At 37.4% G+C, this 25,604-nt stretch overlaps 1 protein-coding gene across 1 annotated transcript in view; it reads left to right on the top strand.

Moving 5' to 3' along the window:
• LOC128691420 (ras guanine nucleotide exchange factor Y) overlaps nt 1-25,604 on the top strand; it is a 112,837-nt gene that overhangs the window by 38,387 nt on the left and 48,846 nt on the right. The window contains exons 4-6 of the mRNA XM_053780290.2: nt 936-2,107; nt 8,494-8,626; nt 23,700-23,780. Of these exons, the coding sequence (XP_053636265.1) occupies nt 936-2,107; nt 8,494-8,626; nt 23,700-23,780 (1,386 nt within the window). The remainder of the gene's footprint in view (nt 1-935; nt 2,108-8,493; nt 8,627-23,699; nt 23,781-25,604) is intronic.

Below are 25,604 nucleotides of genomic sequence, written 5' to 3'. Positions count from 1 at the left end.
CTGCATTGTATTCACATCACACATTGCCCTCAGACATGACATATCCACTGCCTCCAGCCTTCTCCTTGTTGCAACATTCACCACCCATGTTTCACACCCATATTAGAGCATTGGTATAACTATACTGTCATACATTCCCCTCTTTGCTTTCATGGACAAAGTTCTTTGTCTCCACAAACTCCTAAGTGCACCACCCACCTTTTTTCCTTCATCAGTTCTATGATTCACCTCCTCTTTCATGAGACCCATCTGCTGACTCGTCCACTCCTAAATATCTGAATATATTCACCTCCTCCATACTTTCTCCCTCCAATTAATCCATAAACGGTCCAAACGTATATATACGTTTTTCAACATTTGAAAGTATGTAAAAAAAGTATCTTTTTTTTTTACATTTGAAAATATGTTAAAAAAAACGTAGATCTACTTTTGGAGCACTACGCATGTGAACGTAGATCTGCTTGGACAGTTTAAGGGTTAATAACTTGTATTAATTTCAACTCTCTTTTAGTAAATTCCCCATGTACACTTTTCTTTGATAATTTTGTACTTCAATAAATATTTGATAATTTTGTACTTCAATAAATATTGTTATACATTTTGAAGATTAATTTTTTTAATCTTCAGAATGTATGTCAATATTCATTGTCATACAAAAAATGCATGACAGTATTCATTGTCATATATTTTTTTTTTAAATTTAATTTTTTCTACAGTACTTTTATATTCTGGTTTGATCTTCTACATCAAGACTTATGGGCATCATTTTATGCACTTAACTGTGTAACTTAACTTGAAACTTATAATTGTAATATAACAGTATTGTCATTCTATCCATTGATTTCTTGGCTGAAGCAGTGTGAAAGTTTGCCCTCTAAATAATATGTATTGGAAGAGATTTGGTATGTTCACCAAATAATTGCATATACTTGCAGATAAACGATAAGGAAGGAAAACGTGTACCATCAACATCATGCAATGTGCCACCAGTCAGCCGGTGTTCCATTGGGCCATGTGACCATGAAGCTAAGCCTTACATGTCTGCTGCTCCCTCTCAGTGTGACCAAGACCCAAAACCTGATAAACCACAGATCCCTCCCCAAGCACAGCCTGTGTCTTACTTTTCAAAGCAGCCTCTACCCCACCCTGTAACTCGTCCACCACCACTTTTCATGCCATCACTTAATACACAAAGACCAAGTGATCCATTAGAGCCTCTTCAAGGCTATGTATTTAAAGGTAAAAAAATACATAAGAATAAAAGAAGACACAATAAAAATATAGGAGTTCAAACTACCAATCTAATAAAAGAACAGACATCTAATAATACTGAAGAAAAAATGAAAGATATTTCAACACATCCTCATCCCGATACACCAAGAAATGATGGAGCTGAAGAATTAAAAGGAGTTTCTGATGTATCAAAAACAAACAGGAGGATGCAAGACTTAAAACTTAAACTTAAAATATCTTCTCAAGCAAGTGTGAACATTCCAAGAGAGAATACAACATTATTGCTTCCAGGTATATCAATAACTCCACGTGACCTTCCTGTTAGGCAGTCACAGGACAAAAATATGATTATTGAGGTGATTCATGAAAGCATGAAAGAGGATCCCTTATCATTAAGAATTAGTAGTCAAACTGAAGATAATCAACCTGACAACAGTGACAAGTACAATAAAGAGTTAAATGATGAAGCATCTCAAATGATATTTAGTAACAGCAATGCAGATGTTGAAAGATCATTATCTAATGTTGCATATGTACTTCAAGTGAAAACCAATGGGGAAGAGGACCATCAGTTACACAATGATCAAACACCACTGGTAGAAGAAACAAACAACAATAAACCAGATATTGTATATGTTATAGATTATAATGAGAAAGACAAGCATAACAGACAGCAAGGGCTAAGTAACAACTTTGGTGTTGATGATGACAACAGAAGCAGTGACAATGAAATAGAAAGTTTGCCAAAAGTGAAGTGGAAAGAGGTGGTTGTAGAAGAATGCAGGGATGAAAATGATGAAAATATACAAAAAGTGTTATATGAAGCGGAAGATAGATTGTGTCAGTATGATCTCAAGTTAAGAATTTTACAGAGGTAAGAGTAAAGCCTTTTATAGTCTTTGATATTTAAATATTATACAGCCTTTCCCCACTTAACGATGGAGTTCCGTTCCTAAGACCATGTCAGTAAATGAATTTGTCGCTAAGTGAGGAGCATGCTATAATGGTAGTGGGTTTGTGTCACCTATCTTTGATATTGTTTTAATGTCACCTTTGCACCATTTATAACACATCTGGTATATTTTTAAATGTTTATACAGTAGTGTACTGTATATTATAATAAACAGAATAGAAGAAATCAGCTCTAATATACATTATTTAGGCATGTATACTGGTCAGAGAGCCCGTCGTAAATCCGAGGCATCGGTAAATGAGTATGTCACTAAGTGAGGAGAGGCTGTACTTACAAATTGTGAATTACCATTCTACTTTTACTTAAGATGCCATATATTCATTGATTATGAAAAGAAACTCTAAATATTATTTCTTGATGACAATTAAGTGTTCTGATCTGTATGAAAATTTGCCTTGATAGGTGAATGGTTTGTATAGAAGACTTTTGCAGAGACTGAATTATAATGTTTATAAAATCATTTTATAATATGTATGACTCACGAAATTGTAATCACATGATTGCAAACAAACCATACCACGGGTGGGGATACAACCCACGATCAGAGAGTCATAAAACTCCAGACCGATGCGTTAGCCAACTAACACGTCAGTGGAGTTTTATGATTCTCTGACCGCTGGTTCTATCCCCACCCGTGGTACCATTTATAAAATGTATCTTTACATAAGATGTACGTATTTTTAAAAATGTTGAAGAATATGTAACAATGATGTAGCTGGAATAATTCATATACACACACTTTTAATAGAAAACTTTATATGGTGTTTTGGTCTGTCCTGGACTGTTATAAACTTAAAGGATGGACTGAATTTTCATGTGAAATTTTGTCTCAAAGTGTGAGTTATTCTATGACAGAAATTATGCTTTTCCTAGTTCTTTTCAATAAACTGGCCGTATCCCACCAAGGCAGGGTGGCTCAAAAGAAAAAACGAAAGTTTCCCTTTTTAACCCTTTGAGGGTCGACAGGCCCTCTCCGAAACTCGTTCTCAGGGTCGGCCAAATTTAAAAAAAAAAAAAAAATTATTTTCTCTTATGAAAAGATAGAGAATCTTTTCCCGATCATAACGACACCAAAAGTTTGAAATTTGATAGAAAACTTACGAAATTATGCTCTCGCAAAGTTATCGGTCTCGGCGATGTTTACGCATCGGCGATTTTGCCCACTTTGAGCCCCATTTTCGGCCAATTTCACTGTACTAGTCGACAAAAAACATGAATATTTCGCTAGAACTCCATTTTTTCTATCGAATGGGTGCAAGAAACCACCCATTTATAAATTCAACTATCCAGTACAGTGGTCAGAATTTAGCAATTTTGCCAATTTCACACAAATTTCAAAAGATGCCAATTTCCAAATAGGGTCCAGAATAAACAAGAAAGACATTCCTGGCACTAAAACGACATTTCCTCTAGTCATTAGTCACGTCTCAAGGCCCCTCTTATATTCTTTTGCTTTCCACTTTGAATTTTTATTCTCACAAAAAATATAAGATTTACTGTTATGCAGACTACTGCATTAGTGTAAAAAATGGTATAAATATTATTGGTGCACTTGTGAAAGAATATTAGACTCACCAGTTGACGTGTATTGCACGCTTGGCACGATTTGTTTACTTTTGAAGTTTGGTAAAAATCGAACATTTCTGCTACTTTGAGCTCAATTTCAAGGCACCTTTCGTTGTAAAACCAGTCAAAATCATCTCAATTTCAGTAATATGTCTTCCATTCTATAAAATGAGACCAAGAAAACTAGAATACAACAATAAATACCATACGAAAATACACTGCAAAGTCGCTGATTTATTAAAAAAAAATGGTAAAAGTTTTTTTTTTCTCATTATGCACTGTGTGCTGCAGGATTTTTTTTAGACTGTGCACACTGACCACATAGACCCATTCTTTCATATGAAGGCCTACCAGCTTTCTCCCACTAGATTTGAGGCCGCTAGAATTTATGAGTACTAGTACGTCAAAAACCCCTACGCGTAAGACGTACTAGTACGACGAAAACCCTCAAAGGGTTAAATTTAGTAATACAGTGGACCCCCGGTTAATGATATTTTTTCACTCCAGAAGTATGTTCAGGTGCCAGTACTGACCGAATTTTTTCCCATAAGAAATATTGTGAAGTAGATTAGTCCATTTCAGACCCCCAAACATACACGTGCAAACGCACTTACATAAATACACTTACATAATTGGTCGCATTCGGAGGTAATCGTTATGCGGGGGTCCACTGTATATACAGAAGGGGTTACTAGACCCTTTCTCCCCACATTTTAGTCACTTCTTATGACACGCATGGCTCAGAGGAAAAATTCTGTTCCACTTCCCTAGTTAGCAAGCTAAAGTGGCAGGTTTAAATCCTATTGACTGTGTGAATTGAATGTGCAAAATTTACAGTTCACCTGGATACTAACATCAAGGAAATTTTTAATTCCTAATGCAATTCATCCCAATCTTAACCCTTTCAGGGTCCGTGCTGTAGATCTACGACTTTACGTTGAGGGTCCAAACCGTAGATCTACGCCATGAGCTCAGCTCACTCTGATAAGCTGTGAGCGGTAAATTTTGGCCTAGATATGAGAGAATACATCTATGTGGTATGTGTGCACCACATAAAACAAATTCTGCAGTACACAGTGCACAATGAGAAAAAAAATGAACATAATTTTCGATTGAAACAGTGATTTTGCAGTGTTTTTTTGTATGTTTTTTATAGTTGTATTTGCAATTTTTTGGTCTCATTTGATAGAATGCAAGATATATCACAGAAATAGAGATGATTTTGATTGGTTTTAGTACTGGAAATGGCTTGAAACTGAGCTCAAAGTAGCGGAAATGTTAAATTTTTGCCAATGTTCAAGAGTAAGCAAATGACCTCACACGTCTAATACACACCTGCTGCTGGGTCTAAAATATGTTCACAAATGTGGTGATATTTTTTATACAATTATTACAATATTGCATAACAGTAAATCTTCTATTTTTTGGTTTGAATGAAAATTCATTATGTGAGTAAAAAATAAAAATGGAATTCATTTGTAAAGCCTGAAAACGTAACTAATGAACAGAGGAAATGTTAGTTTAGTGCTTGGAATGCCTGCATTGTTTATTCTGGACCCTTTTGAAATTGAAATATTTTGAACTTTGCATTAAATTGGCCAAATTACCAATTTCCAATCACTTTATTTTGTAGTTGAAACAGTTGACATTGCGATTTCTTGTGCTCACTCGATAGGATAGAAGTAATACTAGTGAAATAGCTAAGAATTTGGTCGACTGGTATAATGTAATTGGCCTAAAAGAGTCAAAGTTGGCAAAATCGCCGATGCGTAAATATCGCTGACACATCAAAATTTGCAAGAGCATAATTTCGTCGATTTTCCATCAAATTTCGTACTCTTATGAAATGGTAGATTCTCTACCATTTCATAAGAAAAAATAAAATTATTTTTTGAAAATTCTTGGACACTGGTGCACACTTCGAAATTTGGCCTCTGGTCTGGACCCTGAAAGGGTTAAAACCCTAATGCATCCCTGAAAATTGTTTACATCTTGAGTCTGGAACTCAAAACCTATTTTCCCATATACACTCATGTTATAATATGAAATGTGTTTCTGAATAACGATGTTGCATATCTTATTTCATTTATTTTTCAACTAAGAGTTTTTATCCAGTGTTTTAAATTCAGTACAGTCAGCCCCCACTTAATGCAGTTTCTTTAAAATAACTAACCAAAACCTGAATTCTCCCCACATAATGACCAGTTTTGTGTTCACATAAAATCATTTCCGGGGGCAACCATTAACAAGTAATGGCATGTTATTATACCTGCTGTTAATTCAGTTAGTCATTATTTTATTTATTTTTATTAACACATTGGCCATTTCCCACCAGGGTAGGGCAGCCCGAAAAAGAAAAACTTTCACCATCATCCACTCCATCACTGTCTTGTCAGAGGTGCACTTACACTACAGTTATAAAACTGCAACATTAACACCCTTCCTTCAGATTCCAGGCACTGTACTTCCCATCTCCAGGACTCAAATCTGGCCTGCTGGTTTCCCTCAATCCCTACATAAATATTACCTTGCTCACACTCCAACAGCACATCAAATCCTAAAAACCATTTGTCTCCATTTGCTCCTATCTAACACACTCACGCATGTTTGCATGTTTGCTGGAAGTCCAAGCCCTTCGCACAAAAAACCTTTACCCCCTCCGTCCAACCTTTCCTAGGCTGACCCCTACCCGCCTTCCCTCCACTATAGATTTATACTCTCTCGAAGTCATTCTGTTTTGTTCCACCCTCTCTACATGTCTGAACCACTTCAACAACCCCTCCTCAGCCCTCTGGATAATAGTTATGGTAATCCTGCACCTCCTAATTTCCAAACTACAAATTCTTTGCATTATGTTCACACCACATATTGCCCTCAGATAGACATATCAGAGTGAATATTTTTGTACCATACATTGCTATAACTTATCCTAAAGCAATTAGACAAATAAATAAAAAATTATTGTGAACATTTTTTCTGATCAATCATAATATAGAAATTCACATTTCTTGATCACATTATACTAATTAAGTTGGACCCTACTACCCCTGCACCAGGCAAGGATATACTACAAATAAATACATTCATTGTACTGAAAACAGAAAAATAATAATAAATGTGGATGTAGTGGGAAGTAGTTGGTGTGGGTGCAACAACAGCAGCAGTGATGGTGTGCGATTTGTTCACTCTATCACTCGCCGTCACTAAACCACTTGGTCAGCCTTGGCCAGAACAAGTGCATGTTGGGCAGACAATTAAAATGTTTCAGTGTTTGAATATTATTATATTCACTAGAAACACTTAAACTACTAGTACTGTCAGAATAAAACTGCTCAATCTTATAGTTTTGCTAGGAGGAAGCCAGAGTCTCGAAGCAGTGTTTGAACGAGTGTCGCATCCAGAATATAATAGCTCTAATTTTTGTTGCCTGATGTCTTCTTTAGCAGCTAATACCACATTAATTGTAATGCCTAAAACTATCTTTATATACTTACATACTGTCTGTGAGAGAGAAAGAACTTACCACAGGAAAGTTCTGGCAGATAGGTGGGTGGTAAGCCACCCTCTCCATGGCCTTCATAATAAATACACTTTTTATGGATATGTTGAAGTCATCTGTAGTGTTAGTGAGTGAAATTGTTTGATGCCATAGTTATGCTGCTGCTGAGATCATCTACAGTATGAAGTGTTTGAACATTTTACTTGAGGCTGCGGATGACTTTCACAATAGGGAATATTTTTCTTATTGCCTTTATTTTTCGCTGTTTCATGCCATCATTAGAAGTTGTTACTACGTTGTGAATTGTATCTACAATTGTCTTTGATAATTAATTGCAAGGAAAAGACATTACTAGAGGAAATTGCCTTCTGTGACTTGCCTCTTAGCTAGAATCCACATTTGGCTGAGAGAAATGAGGTAATGGGAGAGATGAAGAGAATGGGAGAGATGGAGGATATGGGAGAAGAAAAAATGGGTATAAGAAAAACTGAGGAAGGGAATGGTAAAGAGAGAAGTCAGCCTCGTGAATGCAGTGCATAGTTATGGATTTCCCTTAAAAAAGACAAAGGGATGTAGCTAGAGAATATTATAGTCCGTCTGCATCTTGGGTTATTATGTGGATGCCTGTGGAAAAATGTTATTTGCTTACAATATTTTTTACTGAATGAGTTTTTTGTTTGGTGCCTGTGTAAGTTAAATGGGGATCAACTGTAATAGTAATGTCTAATTAATTAGTACATGTGAATTAAATTTAATAATTTATAATACAGTTTACAGTACTTCACAATATTTACATTAAATGTTAATGCTGTGAAGATTACTGGAAGTGATGTTTCCATGGTTGTAAGTAATCACACTGCTCAGATAGGCGAGTCTGCTTTCCTGAATAATTAATTGGTTCTAAAGTGCCCAGATCGTAAGCGCAGTTGGATGATCATAAGTCAGATGATCATAAGTTGAATGATCATAAATCGGGACCTGCTTTATAAGACTGAATTATTGTAGGCCATGCTTGCAGTAAGAGGCGGCTAAACTGCCAGGAGCAAAGGGCTAATAACCCTTTCTCCTGTATACATTACCAAATTTAAAAAGAAACTTTCGTTATTTTTTGGGGGCCACCCTGCCTTGATGGTAAACGGCCAGTTTATTGAAAGAATAATAATAATAATAAATTAATTCTCAACTCATACCATTTGGTATGTGTACACAATGTCATTTACAGACTTGAAAAGCGACTGAGAGACCTGGTGCAAATAGAACCAACCCCAGCTGCTGTGCCAGATGCCCAAATTGAGTTTGTACCAGTTCTTTCCCAGGACAACCACCAGGATAAACAGTGTGATGACCAAACTCAGGTGGGTTTATTTATAATATGAAGATTATTTTCTTTGGACTATAATCCCAGATGGGTTTTATCCAAATATTTTTTCTTTCTTTCAATGCACTGGCTGCATCCCACCGAGGTGGTGTGGCCCAAAAGGAAAAATGAAAGTTTCTTCTTTGAAATTTAGTAAAATATACAGGAGAAGGGGTTACTAGCCCCTTGCTTCTGGCATTCTAGTCACCTCCTATGACGCGCATGGCTTACGGAGGAAGAATTCTGTTCCACTTCCCCATGGAGATAAATGGAAATAAATAGGGACAAGAACTAGCAAGAAAATAGAAGAAAACCCAGAGGGGTGTGTATATATATGCTTGTACATGCATGTGTAGTGTGACTTAAGTGTAAGTAGAAGTAGCAAGACGTACCTGAAATCTTGCATGTTTATGAGACAGAAAAGACACCAGCAATCCTACCATCATGTAAAACAATTACAGGCTTTTGTTTTACTCATTTGGCAGGACGGTAGTACCACCCTGGGTAGTTGCTGTCTACCAACCTACTACCTCGGAATATATTTTTTATTATTTTATTATTATTATCACACTGGCCAATTCTCACCAGGGCAGGGTGGCCCGAAAAAGAAAAACTTTCACCATCATTCACTCCATCACTGTCTTGCCAGAAGGGTGCTTTACACTACAGTTTTTAAACTGCAACATTAACACCCCTCCTTCAGAGTGCAGGCACTGTACTTCCCATCTCCAGGACTCAAGTCCGGCCTGCCAGTTTCCCTGAACCCCCTTCATAAATGTTACTTTGCCCACACTCCAACAGCACGTCAAGTATTAAAAACCATTTGTCTCCATTCACTCCTATCAAACACGCTCACGCATGCCTGCTGGAAGTCCAAGCCCCTCGCACACAAAACCTCCTTTACCCCCTCCCTCCAACCTTTCCTAGGCCAACCCCTACCCTGCCTTCCTTCCACTACAGACTGATACACTCTTGAAGTCATTCTGTTTCGCTCCATTCTCTCTACATGTCTGAACCACCTCAACAACCCTTCCTCAGCCCTCTGGACAACAGTTTTGGTAATCCCGCACCTCCTCCTAACTTCCAAATTATGAATTCTCTGCATTATATTCACACCACACATTGCCCTCAGACATGACATCTCCACTGCCTCCAGCCTTCTCCTCGCTGCAACATTCATCACCCATGCTTCACACCCATATAAGAGTGTTGGTAAAACTATACTCTCATACATTCCCCTCTTTGCCTCCAAGGACAAAGTTCTTTGTCTCCAGAGACTCCTAAGTGCACCACTCACCCTTTTCCCCTCATCAATTCTATGATTCACCTCATCTTTCATAAACCCATCTGCTGACACGTCCACTCCCAAATATCTGAATACTGTACATTCACCTCCTCCATACTCTCTCCCTCCAATCTGATGTCCAATCTTTCATCACCTAATCTTTTTGTTATCCTCATAACCTTACTCTTTCCTGTATTCACTTTTATATTTTTTTTATTAACACGTCGGCCATTTCCCACTGACCGTGGGCAGCCCAAAAAAAGAAAACACTTTCATCATCATTCACTCCATCACTGTCCTGCCAGAGGTGCACCTATGCTACATTTAAAAAACTGCAGCATATCAACACCCCTTCTTCGGAGTGCAGACAGTGTACCTCCCACCTCCAGGACTCGAGTCCAGCTAGCCGGTTTCCCACAGTCTCTTCATAAATGTTGCTTTGCTCACACTCCCAATGTAATCCAAATAAGGCAATAAGTGGGGCTTATTTTCAGTGTAATTCTTTGATTCTCTTTCCTAGGATGCAACCCACAACAGTTGACTAACACCCAGACACCTCTTTACTGGTATCATCAAGGAAAGGGGAGGTGACATAAATAAAAGTTTAGTTTATTCTGTTCAGATATTTAACCCTTTCATGGTCCGTCCCGTAGATCTACGGCTTTACGTTCAGGGTCCAAACCGTAGTTCTACGTCATGAGCTCAGCTCACTCTGATAAACTGTGAGTGGTACATTTGGGCCTAGATATGAGAGAATACATCTATGTGGTATGTGTGCACCACATAAAACAGATCCTGCAGCACACTGTGTATAATGAGAGAAAAAAAACTGAAATCATGATTTTTCGATTAAAACAGCAACTTTGCAGTGTTTTTTCGTATGTTTTTTATAGTTGTATTTGCGATTTCTTGGTCTCATTTGATAGAATGGAAGACATATTAAAGAAATAGAGATGATTTTGATTGGTTTTAGCACTGGAAATGAGCTTGAAACTGAGCTCAAAGTAGCGGAAATGTTAAATTTTTGCCGATATTCAAGAGTAAACAAATGACCTCACACATCTAATACACACCAGCTGGTGGGTCTAATATACATTCACAAATATGTTGATGATATTTATACAATTATTACAGTATTGCATAACAGTAAATCTTCTATTTTTTGGTGTGAATAAAAATTCATTATGTGAATAAAAAATCAAAATGGAATTTATTTGTAAAGCCTCAAAACGTAACTAATGAACAGAGGAAATGTTAGTTTAGTTCCAGGAATACCTACATTGTTTATTCTGGACCCTATTTTGAAATTAGAATATTTTGAACTTTGTGTTAAATTGGCCAAATTAACAATTTCCGATCACTTTATTTTGTAGTTGAAACAGTTGACTTGGTGATTTCTTGTGCTCAATCGATAGAATAGAAGTAATACTAGTGAAATAGCTAAGAATTTGGTTGATTGGAATAATGTAATTGGCCTAAAATGGGAGTCAAAGTTGGCAAAATCGCCGATTCGTAAATATCGCTGACACGTCAAAATTCGCAAGAGCATAATTTCGTCAAATTTCCACCAAATTTCGTACTTTTTGTTTTATTACCTTCACAAAAAGATTCTCTACCATTTCATAAGAAAAAATAACAAATTTTTTTTTTGAAAATTCTTGGACACTGGGGCACCACTTCAGATTTGGGCCTTGGACACTGAAAGGGTTAATTTAGAGAATAATATAAAGGGATCATGAATGTGCAAACTGACCAAATTTTACTTTCTTAGGCTACACGGTTATTTTCCTAGAATAATCCTCCCCTCCACTAAAAAAATGTTCTCAGTTGCTCCTGGGGTGGGGCATTTGAAACCTTACTCTTTCAGATGAGACAATTGTGGCCATACCTCATATGAAACATTATCAAAAACTTGGACACATTAAGTACTGGTTCTACATATTAACATTTGCTATAAAGAAATTAATATTGATATGCCTGGAAGATTATTGATAGACTCTAATATAACTCGCTGATTGCTGTCCATGTAATCTTAAAGCTTTTTAACTTGTTGGCATTGAAAGTCATTCCCAAATCATCTATAAAAGTTACATTTACAGCTCTTGCCATTTCTTCATTTCAAAGGAGAGCTGTTTTTCTTCCAATTTTTTTTCTTGTGATTTGAACCTTCCATTGAAATGTTGCTGCAAACTTGTCTTAGTTGTCTTGTACTATTTCACAGCATCTCCTTGTGACATTCTTCCTAACAGTGCTATGAAGGCATTTACCATGTTCTTGGATTAATCGTGGGTCTTTCCTATGGTGAGCCAAATGCGCCACCTTACTTTTTGATACTATTCTCATTGTACCCCATGAAAATGAAGATGCTTATTTCCTTGCAAAGCTTACAATGTATGGCTTACATATTATAAAATATTAATTACAAAGAAGGCCACTAGCATGCCAAGGTATTTCAGGCAGGCTAATTATAATTCTTACTCTATATTGGCACAGGTTATGGAGCAGTACATTTTAATATAATTATTGCATATTGATGTAAAAGTTAAGTAATTGAAGTGATTATCATTAATTAGGTTGATAATAGTGGGGTAGTACAAAACTTTTTTTTTTTTTTTTTCAACAAGTCGGCCGTCTCCCACCGAGGCAGGGTGACCCAAAAAAGAAAGAAAATCCCCAAAAAGAAAATACTTTCATCATCATTCAACACTTTCACCACACTCGCACATTATCACTGTTTTTGCAGAGGTGCTCAGAATACAACAGTTTAGAAGCATACACACATAAAGATACACAACATATCCCTCCAAACTGCCAATATCCCAAACCCCTCCTTTAAAGTGCAGGCATTGTACTTCCCATTTCCAGGACTCAAGTCCGACTATATGAAAATAACTGGTTTCCCTGAATCCCTTCACTAAATATTACCCTGCTCACACTCCAACAGATCGTCAGGTCCCAAGTACCATTCGTCTCCATTCACTCCTATCTAACACGCTCATGCACGCTTGCTGGAAATCCAAGCCCCTTGCCCACAAAACCTCCTTTACCCCCTCTCTCCAACCCTTTCGAGGACGACCCCTACCCCGCCTTCCTTCCCCTATAGATTTATATGCTTTCCATGTCATTCTACTTTGATCCATTCTCTCTAAATGACCAAACCACCTCAACAACCCCTCTTCTGCCCTCTGACTAATACTTTTATTAACTCCACACCTTTTCCTAATTTCCACACTCCGAATTTTCTGCATAATATTTACACCACACATTGCTCTTAAACAGGACATCTCCACTGCCTCCAACCGTCTCCTCGCTGCTGCATTTACCACCCAAGCTTCACACCCATATAAGAGTGTTGGTACTACTATACTTTCATACATTCCCTTCTTTGCCTCCATAGATAACGTTTTTGGACTCCACATATACCTCAACGCTCCACTCACCTTTTTTCCCTCATCAGTTCTGTGATTAACCTCATCCTTCATAAATCCATCCGCCGACACGTCAACTCCCAAGTATCTGAAAACATTCACTTCTTCCATACTCCTCCTCCCCAATTTGATATCCAATTTTTCTTTATCTAAATCATTTGATACCCTCATCACCTTACTCTTTTCTATGTTCACTTTCAACTTTCTACCTTTACACACATTCCCAAACTCATCCACTAACCTTTGCAATTTTTCTTTAGAATCTCCCATAAGCACAGTATCATCAGCAAAAAGTAACTGTGTCAATTCCCATTTTGAATTTGATTCCCCAAAATTTAATCCCACCCCTCTCCTGAACACCCTAGCATTTACTTCCTTTACAACCCCATCTATAAATATATTAAACAACCGTGGTGACATTACACATCCCTGTTTAAGACCTACCTTTGCTGGGAAGTAGTCTCCCTTTCTTCTACACACCCTAACCTGAGCCTCACTATCCTCATAAAAACTCTTTACAGCATTTAATAACTTACCACCTATTCCATATACTTGCAACATCTGCCACATTGCTCCTCTATCCACTCTATCATATGCCTTTTCTAAATCCATAAATGCAATAAAAACTTCCCTACCTTTATCTAAATACTGTTCACATATATGCTTCAATGTAAACACTTGATCTACACATCCCCTACCCACTCTGAAGCCTCCTTGCTCATCCACAATTCTACATTCTGTCTTACCTCTAATTCTTTCAATTATAACCCTACCATGCACTTTTCCTGGTATTCTCAGTAAACTTATTCCTCTATAATTTTTACAGTCTCTCTTGTCCCCTTTCCCTTTATATAAAGGGACTATACATGCTCTCTGCCACTCCCTAGGTACCTTCCCCTCTTTCATACATTTATTAAACAAAAGTACCAACCACTCCAACAGTTAGTAAATTTAGTAATGGGAATGGTTTTACCTCAGCATGCTACACTGTTTCTATAAAAGCTCCTATATTGGGAGAGTATGTCAGGGAATATTAGGGCTAACTTAGGATTAATTAGACAATAACTATATTAGGAATTTTATGTTTAGTCATTTGGGTGGGTCTAAGTGTAAAATAGGGAGAATTACAGATATTGAGTATATGTCTATTTTGTTTTGGATGTGTTTATGATACAAAAAAGAGAATAGGTGGTTTTCACATAGTTAGCTGATGGTGGGGTGTGTTGGTGAGATAAGGTGTTTTTAACGATAGTTTTGAAAATGGTGGTTGAGTCTGCAGTTCTAGAGTTTTCAGGCAGGGAGTTCCAGATTTTAGGCCCTTCTATGTACATTGAGTGTTTGAAGCAATTTAGCTGGACACAAGGAATATCATAGAGATGTTTGTGTCTAGTATTTTGTCTGTGGGTCCTGTTGCAACTATCAAGAAAGTGTTTCAGTTCAGGGTTAATATTAGAATTTATGGTTCTGTAAATGTAGGTTGCACAGTAGTAGGTGTAAAAGGATCCCAACTGTTTTGGATACTTTTTTTATGTGTTGGATGTGGGTATTGAATTTCAGGGTGTTGTCAAGGTGCAGACCCAGAAATTTGTCCTCATTATGTTTATCAAAGAGTGTTGTCAATCATAATGTTCAGTAGGACATCACCTGTTCTGCTCTCAAACATAATGTAGAAGGTTTTGTCAATATTAAGTGTAAGTTTATTGGCAGCTATAGCTCTTCATTAACCCGTAAACGGTCCAAACGTATATACATGTATACGTTTTTTCAACAATTGAAAGTATGTAAAAAAAAGTAGATCTTTTTTTTTTTACATTTGAAAACGTGTAAAAAAAACTTTGATCTACTTTTTTTTTTTATATTTGAAAATACGTTTGTAAAAAAAACGTAGATCTACTTTTGGAGCACTGTACATATGAACGTAGATCTGCTTGGACCATTTATGGGTTAACAGTAGTGTTGAGTGAGGCATGATTAGGGTGGGAAATGATATGTCATGTCGTCAGCAAAGAGAATAGGTTTAAGTTGTTGTGATACGTTAGGAAAATCATTGAAGTAAAAAAGGAAGAGCAGGGGGCCAAGGACACTTCCCTGTGGTACTCGTATCCAGTGGTCTTGTTGATGATGTTGCATCCTTAATAAAGATGTATTGATGTCTGTTAGTAAAGTAGGATTTGAAATATGTAAGTGCATTGTATCTGATACCATAATGATCAAATTTGTGAAGTAGGATGCTGTGATCTACTGTATCAAAAGCTTTCCTTAGGTCAATAAAGAGTCCTAGTGGATGTTAATTATTTTCAAGTGCTGTGTAAAGCAGGTCTAGCATTTTTACAACTGCGTTGTTTGTGCTTTTCCTTTTCTTGAACCCAAATTGGCAGAGGTTGAGGATGCTTTACACTGTTATAAAGGAGTGTAATCTCTTGTGCACGAGTTTCTCAAAGATTTTGGATAGAAACAGTAAGTTTGATATTGGCCTGTAGTTGTTTACATCTGCTGGGTCACCACCTTTGTGTATTGGTGTAACCCTTTCTATCTTGAGTAGTGTTGGGAAAGTGCTGGATTCTAGTGATATGTTAAAGAGTAATGAAATAGTGGGCGAAAGAACATGAGCCGCTCATTTGTACAATAATGGCGGGACTTGAGCCAGATTTCCTGATTTATATTTAAGCAACTTAATAATCGTGGTGACTTCTGTGGGCTCGGTTGGTTCAAGATAGAAGGAAGTTGAGAAATTCCCATCTAAGTAATCACTCATTCGGGCATTGGCACCTAGGATTTTACTGGTGAGATTTGATCTTGTTGTTGAGAAAGTCATTTATCTTGTTAACTGTATCAATAGGTTGTAGTTGTGTTCATTCAGTTTAGTTAGGACAATATCCCTAGTTTCTTTTTTCAGTTTGTGTGTACCCAGAATCTGGGAGAGTGTCTTTCAGGCCTTTTTTATATCTTCTCTTAGTAGTTTGGTGAGGACTGATGTGTAATGTTTAATTTTTTTTTTCCAACAAGTTGGCCGTCTCTCACCGAGGCAGGGTGACCCAAAGAGAAAGAAAATATCTTTCTTTATTAAGCCCTGTCTTTATTGCTTTTCATATTGATGTTTCTTATCAGTGGATCTTAGTATGCTGTTAGTAAGCCATGGGCAACCTAGCCATTTATTTGTAATCTGTTTCGTTTGTATGGGACAATATTTGTAATATAGTCTAAGTAATTTGTTAAGAATTGTCTATCCAGTCATCAATACTATTGGCATTGGAAAATTCTGTAGGCCAGTCAGCTGTATTTAGCTCTGTTGTGAAGCTACTTATTGATACCTCATCATGGAATCTTAAAAGAGAACTTGTTGTATTCCATTGATTGTTTACAAATGTTTGCTAAGAGGAAGGTGGGGTAGTGGTCAGTAGTGCTATCTACGATTATCCCTGATTTAACCCTTTCAGGGTTCAGAGGCCAAATTTCAAAGTGTGCACTGGTGTCCAAGAATTTTCAAAAAATAATTTTATTTTTTCTTATGAAATGGTAGAGAACCTTTTCCTGAAGGTAATAAAACAAAAAAGTACGAAATTTGATGGAAAATAGATGAAATTATGCTCTCGTGAATTTTGATGTGTCAGTGATATTTACGCATCGGCGATTTTGCCGACTTTGACTTCCATTTTAGGCCAATTACATTATTCCAATCTACCAAATTCTTAGCTATTTCACTAGTATTATTTCTATTCTATCAATTGAGCATAAGAAATTGCCAAGTCAACTGTTTCAACTACAAAATAGTGATCGGAAATTGGTAATTTGGAAAATTTAATGGAAAGTTCAAAATATTTCAATTTCAAAATAGGGTCCAGAATAAACAATGGAGGCATTCCTGGCACTAAACTAACATTTCCTCTGTTTATTAGTTACGTTTTCAGGCATTACAAATGAATTCCATTTTGATTTTTTATTCACATAATGAATTTTTATTCAAACCAAAAAATAGAAGATTTACTGTTATGCAATATTGTGATAATTATATAAATAATATCACCACATTTATGAACATATATTAGACCTACCAGCTGGCGTGTATTAGACGTGTGAGGTCATTTGTTTACTCTTGTGCATCGGCAAAAATTTAACATTTCCGCTACTTTGAGCTCAGTTTCAAGCCATTTTCAGTACTAAAATCAATCAAAATCATCTCTATTTCTGTAATGTATCTTCCATTCTATCAAATGAGACCAAAAAAATCACAAATACAACTATAAAAACACTGCAAAGTCGCTGTCTTAATCAGGATTTGTTTTATGCGGTGCACACATACCACATAGTTGTATCTTTCATGTCTAGGCCCAAATTTACCACTCACAGCTTATCAGAGTGAGCTGAGCTCATGGCAATGATCTACGGTTTGGATCTTCAACATAAAGCCATAGATCTACGGCACGGACCCCGAAAGGGTTAAGGGAAGCTAGTATATTAGTCCATATATGGTCAATTATAGTAGCACTTGTCTCTGGCAGCCTGGTTGGTTTTGTTATAACTGGTATAAGTAGTGTGTTGTTCATGTTGATGAAATCAGTTACTGGTTGGTCATCTGTTAGTCCATGGTTATTGTTGAAGTCTTCTGCTAGGAGATGGTGGTGCTTGTTCATTTGGTTGTTTGTTATTAGTGTCTTCAATTTATTGTTAAAATTTAGGGTTTGTATGAGGCATCCAGTATATGGCACCAATTGTTATAGGAGTCTTAAGGTTTTTTACTGTAAAATTTGCAAAAATATTCTCCATATTCATCACTATAGCAAGTGGTATTACAACATGATAGTTCATTAGAGTAATAGATGACAATACCACCCCCCAACTTGGTATGGTCTGCAGTTGTGGAGTGTTGTGTATCCTGGTAGTGAGTAGATATCTGTTGTCCTGCTTATGCCAGGTTTCAGTAAGAATAATACAGGAGAAGGTTGTCTTTAGGGAATCAGAGTGCCAGGAGGTCATCATAGTGTTTTCCTAGGGACCTAATATTTTAATTGAGGACTGTAATATTTATGGCATTGCTTAGGACAGTGCTGGCTTGTGATGCTATGTAATAATAGAGATAGTTACTTTCCAATAAATTATGATTGGGAGTTAGATTATATAGATTTAGATCTGGGTCAACATGATCATTCGGCATTTAGGTTAATTTGTGATTATTTTTGTTATTTATAGTGTGTTGAGTTCCAGTAATGATATCTGTAATAAGGGGATTACCATCCCTAACAAAGCACTGATGGATTTTTTGGTTGTGGCGTAGTTTTCTTAGTCGATAGAATTTACCTTTTACTCACTGTAGCTACGACTAAAAAAATGATCTGATATGTATGTTGCCCCTCTGTAAACGTGCACATCCTGAAGTCTGCCTGTCAACCTTTTTTCCACCAGAACAATAGGCATACTAGGAAAATAGCTAACAATTTGGTCAGATGGAGCAATTAAATTGGCCTAAAATAGGACTAAAATTCAGCAAACTCACCAACACTGTACTTTAGTCTGTGGCGTCCATTGCTATGATGGCAAGCAGCATCAAATGAATAAACACACATGGGATTTTGATTTACAAAAATCTGGATAAGCCATCTGTAATAGAGGTGGTTTTAAATTAGTTGTCTTTGACTGTACCTAACAGGCATTATACATTAACCCTTTCAGGGTCCATGCCGTAGATCTATGGTTTTACGTTCAGGGTCCAAACCATAGATCTACGCCATGAGTTCAGCTCACTCTGATAAGCTGTGAGTGGTAAATTTGGGCCTAGATATGAGAGAATACATCTATGTGGTATGTGTGCACCACATAAAACAAATCCTGCAGCACACTGTGTATAATGAGAGAAAAAAACTGAGACCGTGATTTTTTATTAAAACAGTGACTTTGCAGTGTTTTTTTGTATGTTTTTTATAGTTGTGTTTGTGATTTTTTGGTCTCATTTGATAGAATGGAAGATATATTACAGAAATAGACTTGATTTTGATTGGTTTTAGCACTGGAAATGGCTTGAAACTGAGCTCAAAGCAGTGGAAATGTTAAATTTTTGTCGATGTTCATGAGTAAACAAACGACCTCACATGTCTAATACACGCCAGCTGGTGGGTCTAATATACATTCACAAATGTGGTGATGATATTTATACAATTATTACAATATTGCATAACAGTAAATCTTCTATTTTTTGGTTTGAATAAAAATTCATTATGTGAAAAAAAATCAAAATGGCATTCATTTGTAAAGCCTCAAAACATAACTAATGAACAGATGAAATGTTAGTTTAGTGCCAGGAATGTCTGCATTGTTTATTCTGGACTCTATTTTGAAACTGGAATATTTTGAACTTTTTGTTAAATTGGCCAAATTACCAATTTCCGATCACTTTATTTTGTAGTTGAAACAGTTGACTGGGCGATTTATTGCGCTCATTCAATAGAATAGAAGTAATACTAGTGAAATAGCTAAGAATTTGGTCGACTGGAATAATGTAATTGGCCGAAAATGGGAGTCAAAGTCAGCAAAATCACTGATTCATAAATATTGCAGACACATCAAAATTCACGAGAGCATAATTTCACCAATTTTCCATCAAATTTTGTACTTTTTGCTTTATTACCTTCAGAAAAAGATTCTCTACCATTTCATAAGAAAAAATAACAAATTTTTTTTTTGAAAATTCTTGGACCCTGGTGCACACTTTGAAATTTGGCCTCTGGACCCTGAAAGGGTTAAACAGTTCATTTTGATCAAAATTTTTGAACAGGCACCACATGAAACATATGAAAATTTGTTTATTTTATAACTAAAATATGGTTAAGCAAGAGTCCATCCTAAATTTTTTTTTTCAATGATATGGTTGTATCCCACCAATTAGGGTGACCTAAAAAAAGAAAAATGAAAGTTTTTCTTTTTAAATTTAGAGATTTATACAAGAGAAGGGAGTTACTATCTCTTTACTTCCAGCTTTTTAGTCACCTCTTATGATACACATGGCTTACAGAGGAAGAATTGTAATAATGTTGGTAGAATTACCGACAATATGTAAAGTAAAAGGACACAAGTGCAACTAATGTGACATTTTATTGTGGCAACATTTCGCTCTCCAGGAGCTTTATCAAGCCATTACAAACAGTACATGGACACAGAGGGTATATATAGGCTCAGAGTGAGGTGTAGTAGTAATAGTAGTAGTAGTAGTGTAGTAGTATAGTAGCAGTGTAGTAGTATAGTAGTAGTAGTAGTGTAGTAGTATAGTAGTAGTAGTAGTACAATATGTTAGAACAATTAACTTGCACATGAGTAAAAGATATAAAAGCTATTACTTGGGAAACATGAAAATTGGTTAGACAAATATTTCTATTGGAGGCTGGATAGAGAAGGCCTGTTTCAGTGTTCATTCTCTGTAATGTGCTTGTGTAGTATTAACAGGAGAGACTATGTGATGGCAGGATTTACTGTTTTCAGGAGGATTCTTGCTAAGACTTCAGAGATGGTGAAGCTGCCTTTGTTTTGTTTAATTGTATTAGAAACGGCTATTAGTGAAGATTCAAGGCACTTGCGTCTGCGGAAATTAGTTTCTTTGATCACTGGTTGGGCGTCCCTGAACTTCATGAGATGATTGGTGGAATTTCGGTGTTGTACACAGGCGTTGTTCAAGTTATCGTTCCTACAGGCATAAATGTGTTCATTGAGGCGGGTGTCGAGGTTTCTTGCTGTTTCACCTACATAAATCTTGTCACAGCCTCCACAGGGTAGAGTGTAAACCCTTGCGTTGACTGATTCATGGTGCTTGGATTTTGTTCTGGTTAGATCCTTTATCGAAGTGCTGAGCGCGCCTCAGCTAGCCTGCTTTCAGTTATTGTGCCAATGTTTACAAGCCAGAGTGGTCACTCCCAAGTATACATTCCGAATACTTTGTATTATTCCAGTGTTTTTAGTGCTTCTAACTGCTAAATAAGCCACCATGAGCCCAAAGAAAGCTTCTAGTGCCAACCCTGTGGTAAAAAGGGTGAGAAATATTATTGAAATACTATCGTACCACGGTCAGCTGCTACTGCTGCTGTAGCACCGTCAGCTTGTTGTAGCACCATCAGCTGCTGCTGCTGCTGTAGCACTATCAGCTGCTGCTGCTGCTGTAGCACCATCAGCTGCTGCTGCTGTAGCACTGTCAGCTGCTGCTGTAGCACTGTCAGCTGCTGCTGTAGCACTCTGCTGCTGCAGCATTGTCAGCTGCTGTTGCAGCACTGTCAGCTGCTGCTGCTGCTGCTGCTGTTGCTGCTGTAGTACCGTTGTTGGTGTGGCTTATCGAGAATACCGAGAAACAATTAACCCCAGAGGGTTAGCCACCCAGGATAACGCAAAAAAGTCAGTGTCATTGAGGACTGTAACTTATTTCCATTGGGGTCCTTAATCTTATCTCCCAGGATGCGAACCACACAGTTGACTAACACCCAGGTGAACAGGAAAAAATGCCTGGAACTAGTGCTCATTGGTGAATTTAAGGTTGGTTTGAAAGATTTAAGAATCATAGTGGCATATACAGTGTGATAAGGCCTGCTCTGGAAGAAAATGCCAAACAGGACCTACATTACTGAGGAGGAAAAGGCACTCCCAGGACAGTCTCATCAGTCATTGCTGCATCTTCAATAAAGGTAAGTGTCATTTATTCTTCATTTAGTAGAGTAGAGTAGAAAATGTATATTTCATGTGGTAAATTTTTTTTTTTCATACTTTTGGGTGTCTTGCACGGATTAATTTGATTTCCATTATTACTTACGATCATTTCATCTTATGATGGGCTCTCAGGAACGGATTAATATCGTAGGCCGGGAGACCACTGTACTCTATTAGCCTATTCTTAGTATGCAATTTGGCATTTTTCCATATCCAGTAGTCCTGCTATACAGCAGCCTATGTCTGCTTCATCGAGGACTTCAATAGGATGCTAAAAAATGTTTCTTTATATAGGTCTCCCTCCACATTCGCAGGGGTTAGGGGATCAAGAACCTCGCTAATGTTGAAAAATCGTGAATGTTTGGTGCACAAATGTATTGTAGGGAAATATAATAATAGCATTTACTTAGCATAACAATACTGCTTCCTTAACCTACTGAACCATGATCAATCATAAAACACATGAAAACATTGTAAAATACTGTACTAGTGCCAGCCCTTTGGTAAAGGTGAGAAAAACTATAGAATTCAAGAAAGAACTTGTAGCAGAGTACCAAAATGGAGGAGGAAGAGAGAGGGGAGAACGTGCCGTCTTCAATGATTCTGCAATATGTATGATACTAAAGCAGCATGAGTCGATAATGGCTGTAGTGCCAGCCAGCAATAAAGTGCAGCGTTAACAGTGTAGCAAGTAAGTTAAGTGGTTAATCGGTAGAAAAAGGACAGCGCAAACCTAACTTCTCTAATGTTGTTGGAGGTATATAGGGCTACTGAGAACACCACCTCTGCTGGCCTTCACCACCTCTATGTATGGCTTATGCTCTCAGTGGCCCTTATACACCCAACAACAACAACGTAACACCACTCGTTATTTATAACAGTAATAACGAGTGGTTATTACTGTTATTAATATTGTTTATTATGTCATATTAGATCAATTGTGATAGATAAGTAAGCCGTAGGGTTGATATTAGTGTCATATTGACGGGCTCTCTTGCCCTGTCTCTGAACAAACTCTGCCACCCCCACCATCCCTAACATACGTAATGACATATTTTAAATATGATTGGGCTGTTGGGCATTCGCGAATGTTTGAAGCCCGCGAAAGTGGAACTCGCGAATGTGGAGATACCTGTAAATCAAGTGAAAGATCAATGAAACAGCTTGCAAAAAGCAGCACAGTACAACCTCTCCTCCCTTAGTGACACGCTCATTTACCGACACCTCGGACTTACGGCAGGCTCTCTGACCAGTATTCATACCTAAATAATGTATATTAAAACTGATTTCCTCTATTCTCTTTATAAATATACCTCTATTCTGTTTATAAAATATACCAGAAATGTTATATATGGTGCAAAAGTGACATTAAAACAATATCAAAGATGGTTGACACAAACTAACTACCATTATAGTATGCTCCTCACTTAGTGAAAAATTCGTTTAACAACGTGGTCTTACTAATGGGACTCCATCGTTAAGTGAAGAGAGGCTGTAGTAAGTTCTACAATCACTGAAATCTTTAAAAAAATCTTTCCAATACACTGACTATGGAAGATAGGGCACCAAGAGCTTTGCTGTCCTTTTGTTGCTTGAAATAGTTATCACAATAAAGATGTAACATGAAGATATTTTTGTGTGAGGTAGTTTTCTAATTGAACAATTTGCATTTAATCTTACAGTTTCCTCTGGAAGCCAGGACAGCAGTGAGAGCAGTTCTGGAAGGTTTAGTGCGAGAGAGACTGAACGCAGCAGCTTTACAGGTATGACCTTGACAGAAATCACAATTATTACTATATAAAGTATCTTTAATAATAATTTTATTATTATTATTAACACACTGGCTGATTCCCACCAAGGCAGGGTGGCCCAAAAAAGAAAAACTTTCACCATCATTCACTCCATCACTGTCTTGCCAGAAGGGTGCTTTACACTACAGTTTTTAAAGTGTAACATTAACACCCCTCCTTCAGAGTGCAGGCACTGTACTTCCCATCTCCAGGACTCAAGTCCGGCCTGCCAGTTTCCCTGAATTCCTTCATAAATGCTACTTTGGTCACACTCCAACAGCACGTCAAGTATTAAAAACCATTTGTCTCCACTCCTATCAAACACGCTCACGCATGCTCGCTGAAAGTCCAAGCCCCTCGCACACAAAACCTCCTTTACCCCCTCCCTCCAACCTTTCCTAGGCCAACCCCTACCCTGCCTTCCTTCCACTACAGACTGATACACTCTTGAAGTCATTCTGTTTCGCTTCATTCTCTCTACATGTCCGAACCACCTCAACAACCCTTCCTCAGCCCTCTGGACAACAGTTTTGGCAATCCCGCACCTCCTCCTAACTTCCAAACTACGAATTTTCTGCATTATATTCACACCACACATTGCCCTCAGACATGACATCTCCACTGCCTCCAGCCTTCTCCTCACTGCAACATTCATCACCCATGCTTCACACCCATATAAGAGCGTTGGTAAAACTATACTCTCATACATTCCCCTCTTTGCCTCCAAGGACAAAGTTCTTTGTCTCCACAGTCTCCTAAGTGCACTGCTCACCCTTTTCCCCTCATCAATTCTATGATTCACCTCATCTTTCATAGACCCATCCGCTGACATGTCCACTCCCAAATATCAGAATACATTCACCTCCTCCATACTCTCTCCCTCCAATCTGATATCCAATCTTTCATCACCTAATCTTTTTGTTATCCTCATAACCTTACTCTTTCCTGTATTCACTTTTAATTTTCTTTTACATACCCTACCAAATTCATCCACCAACCTCTGCAACTTCTCTTCAGGATCTCCCAAGAGCACAGTGTCATCAGCAAAGAGCAACTGTGACAACTCCCACTTTATGTGTGATTCTTTATCTTTTAACTCCATGCCTCTTGCCAAGACCCTCGCATTTACTTCTCTTACAACCCCATCTATAAATATATTAAACAACCACGGTGATATCACACACCCTTGTCTGATAATAATAGAAGCCATCCTGGGAAAGGTTGAAGGGAGGGGGTAAATGAAGTTTCGAGTCCTAGGGGCTTGGACATCCAAGAGGTTTGTGAGTGTTAGGAATGAGTAGAGGAAAGTAGTTTTACAGTTTGACGTGTTGTTGGAGTGTGTACAGGGTAACATTCATGAAAATGTTCAGGGAAACTGGTTAGGCAGCCTTGAGTCCTGGAGATGAGAAGTACAGTACCTGTACTCTGAAGTAGGGATGGGGATATTGTGCTTAGGAGGGTCATCTGAACTGTGATGTTGGCACCCTTCTGAGAAGATAGCGATTGAATGAATGACTGAAAGTGTTACCCTGTCTCAGTGGGAGACCCTGAAATTAAAAACCTGGCTTGAGACTCCCAGATTGAAATTCTGGCTTAAGTCCCTGAAAATGAAATCTTGTCTTAAGTCCTGGATTAAAATCTTGGGTAAAGTCTCAAGATTGAAATTGTGGCTTAAGCCATAAAGTTAAAATCCTGGCTGTACTGCTTCAAGACAGTGTTAATTTAGTAGATATGAATAATTAAACCTGCACAAAAAATATGAAATGATATATTGTTTTAAAATTTAGGTAAATGTCA

Source organism: Cherax quadricarinatus, chromosome 36 (genome assembly GCF_038502225.1).
Source record: "Cherax quadricarinatus isolate ZL_2023a chromosome 36, ASM3850222v1, whole genome shotgun sequence".
Taxonomy (NCBI): domain Eukaryota; kingdom Metazoa; phylum Arthropoda; class Malacostraca; order Decapoda; family Parastacidae; genus Cherax; species Cherax quadricarinatus.
This window is presented reverse-complemented; position numbering and strand designations above follow the sequence as displayed.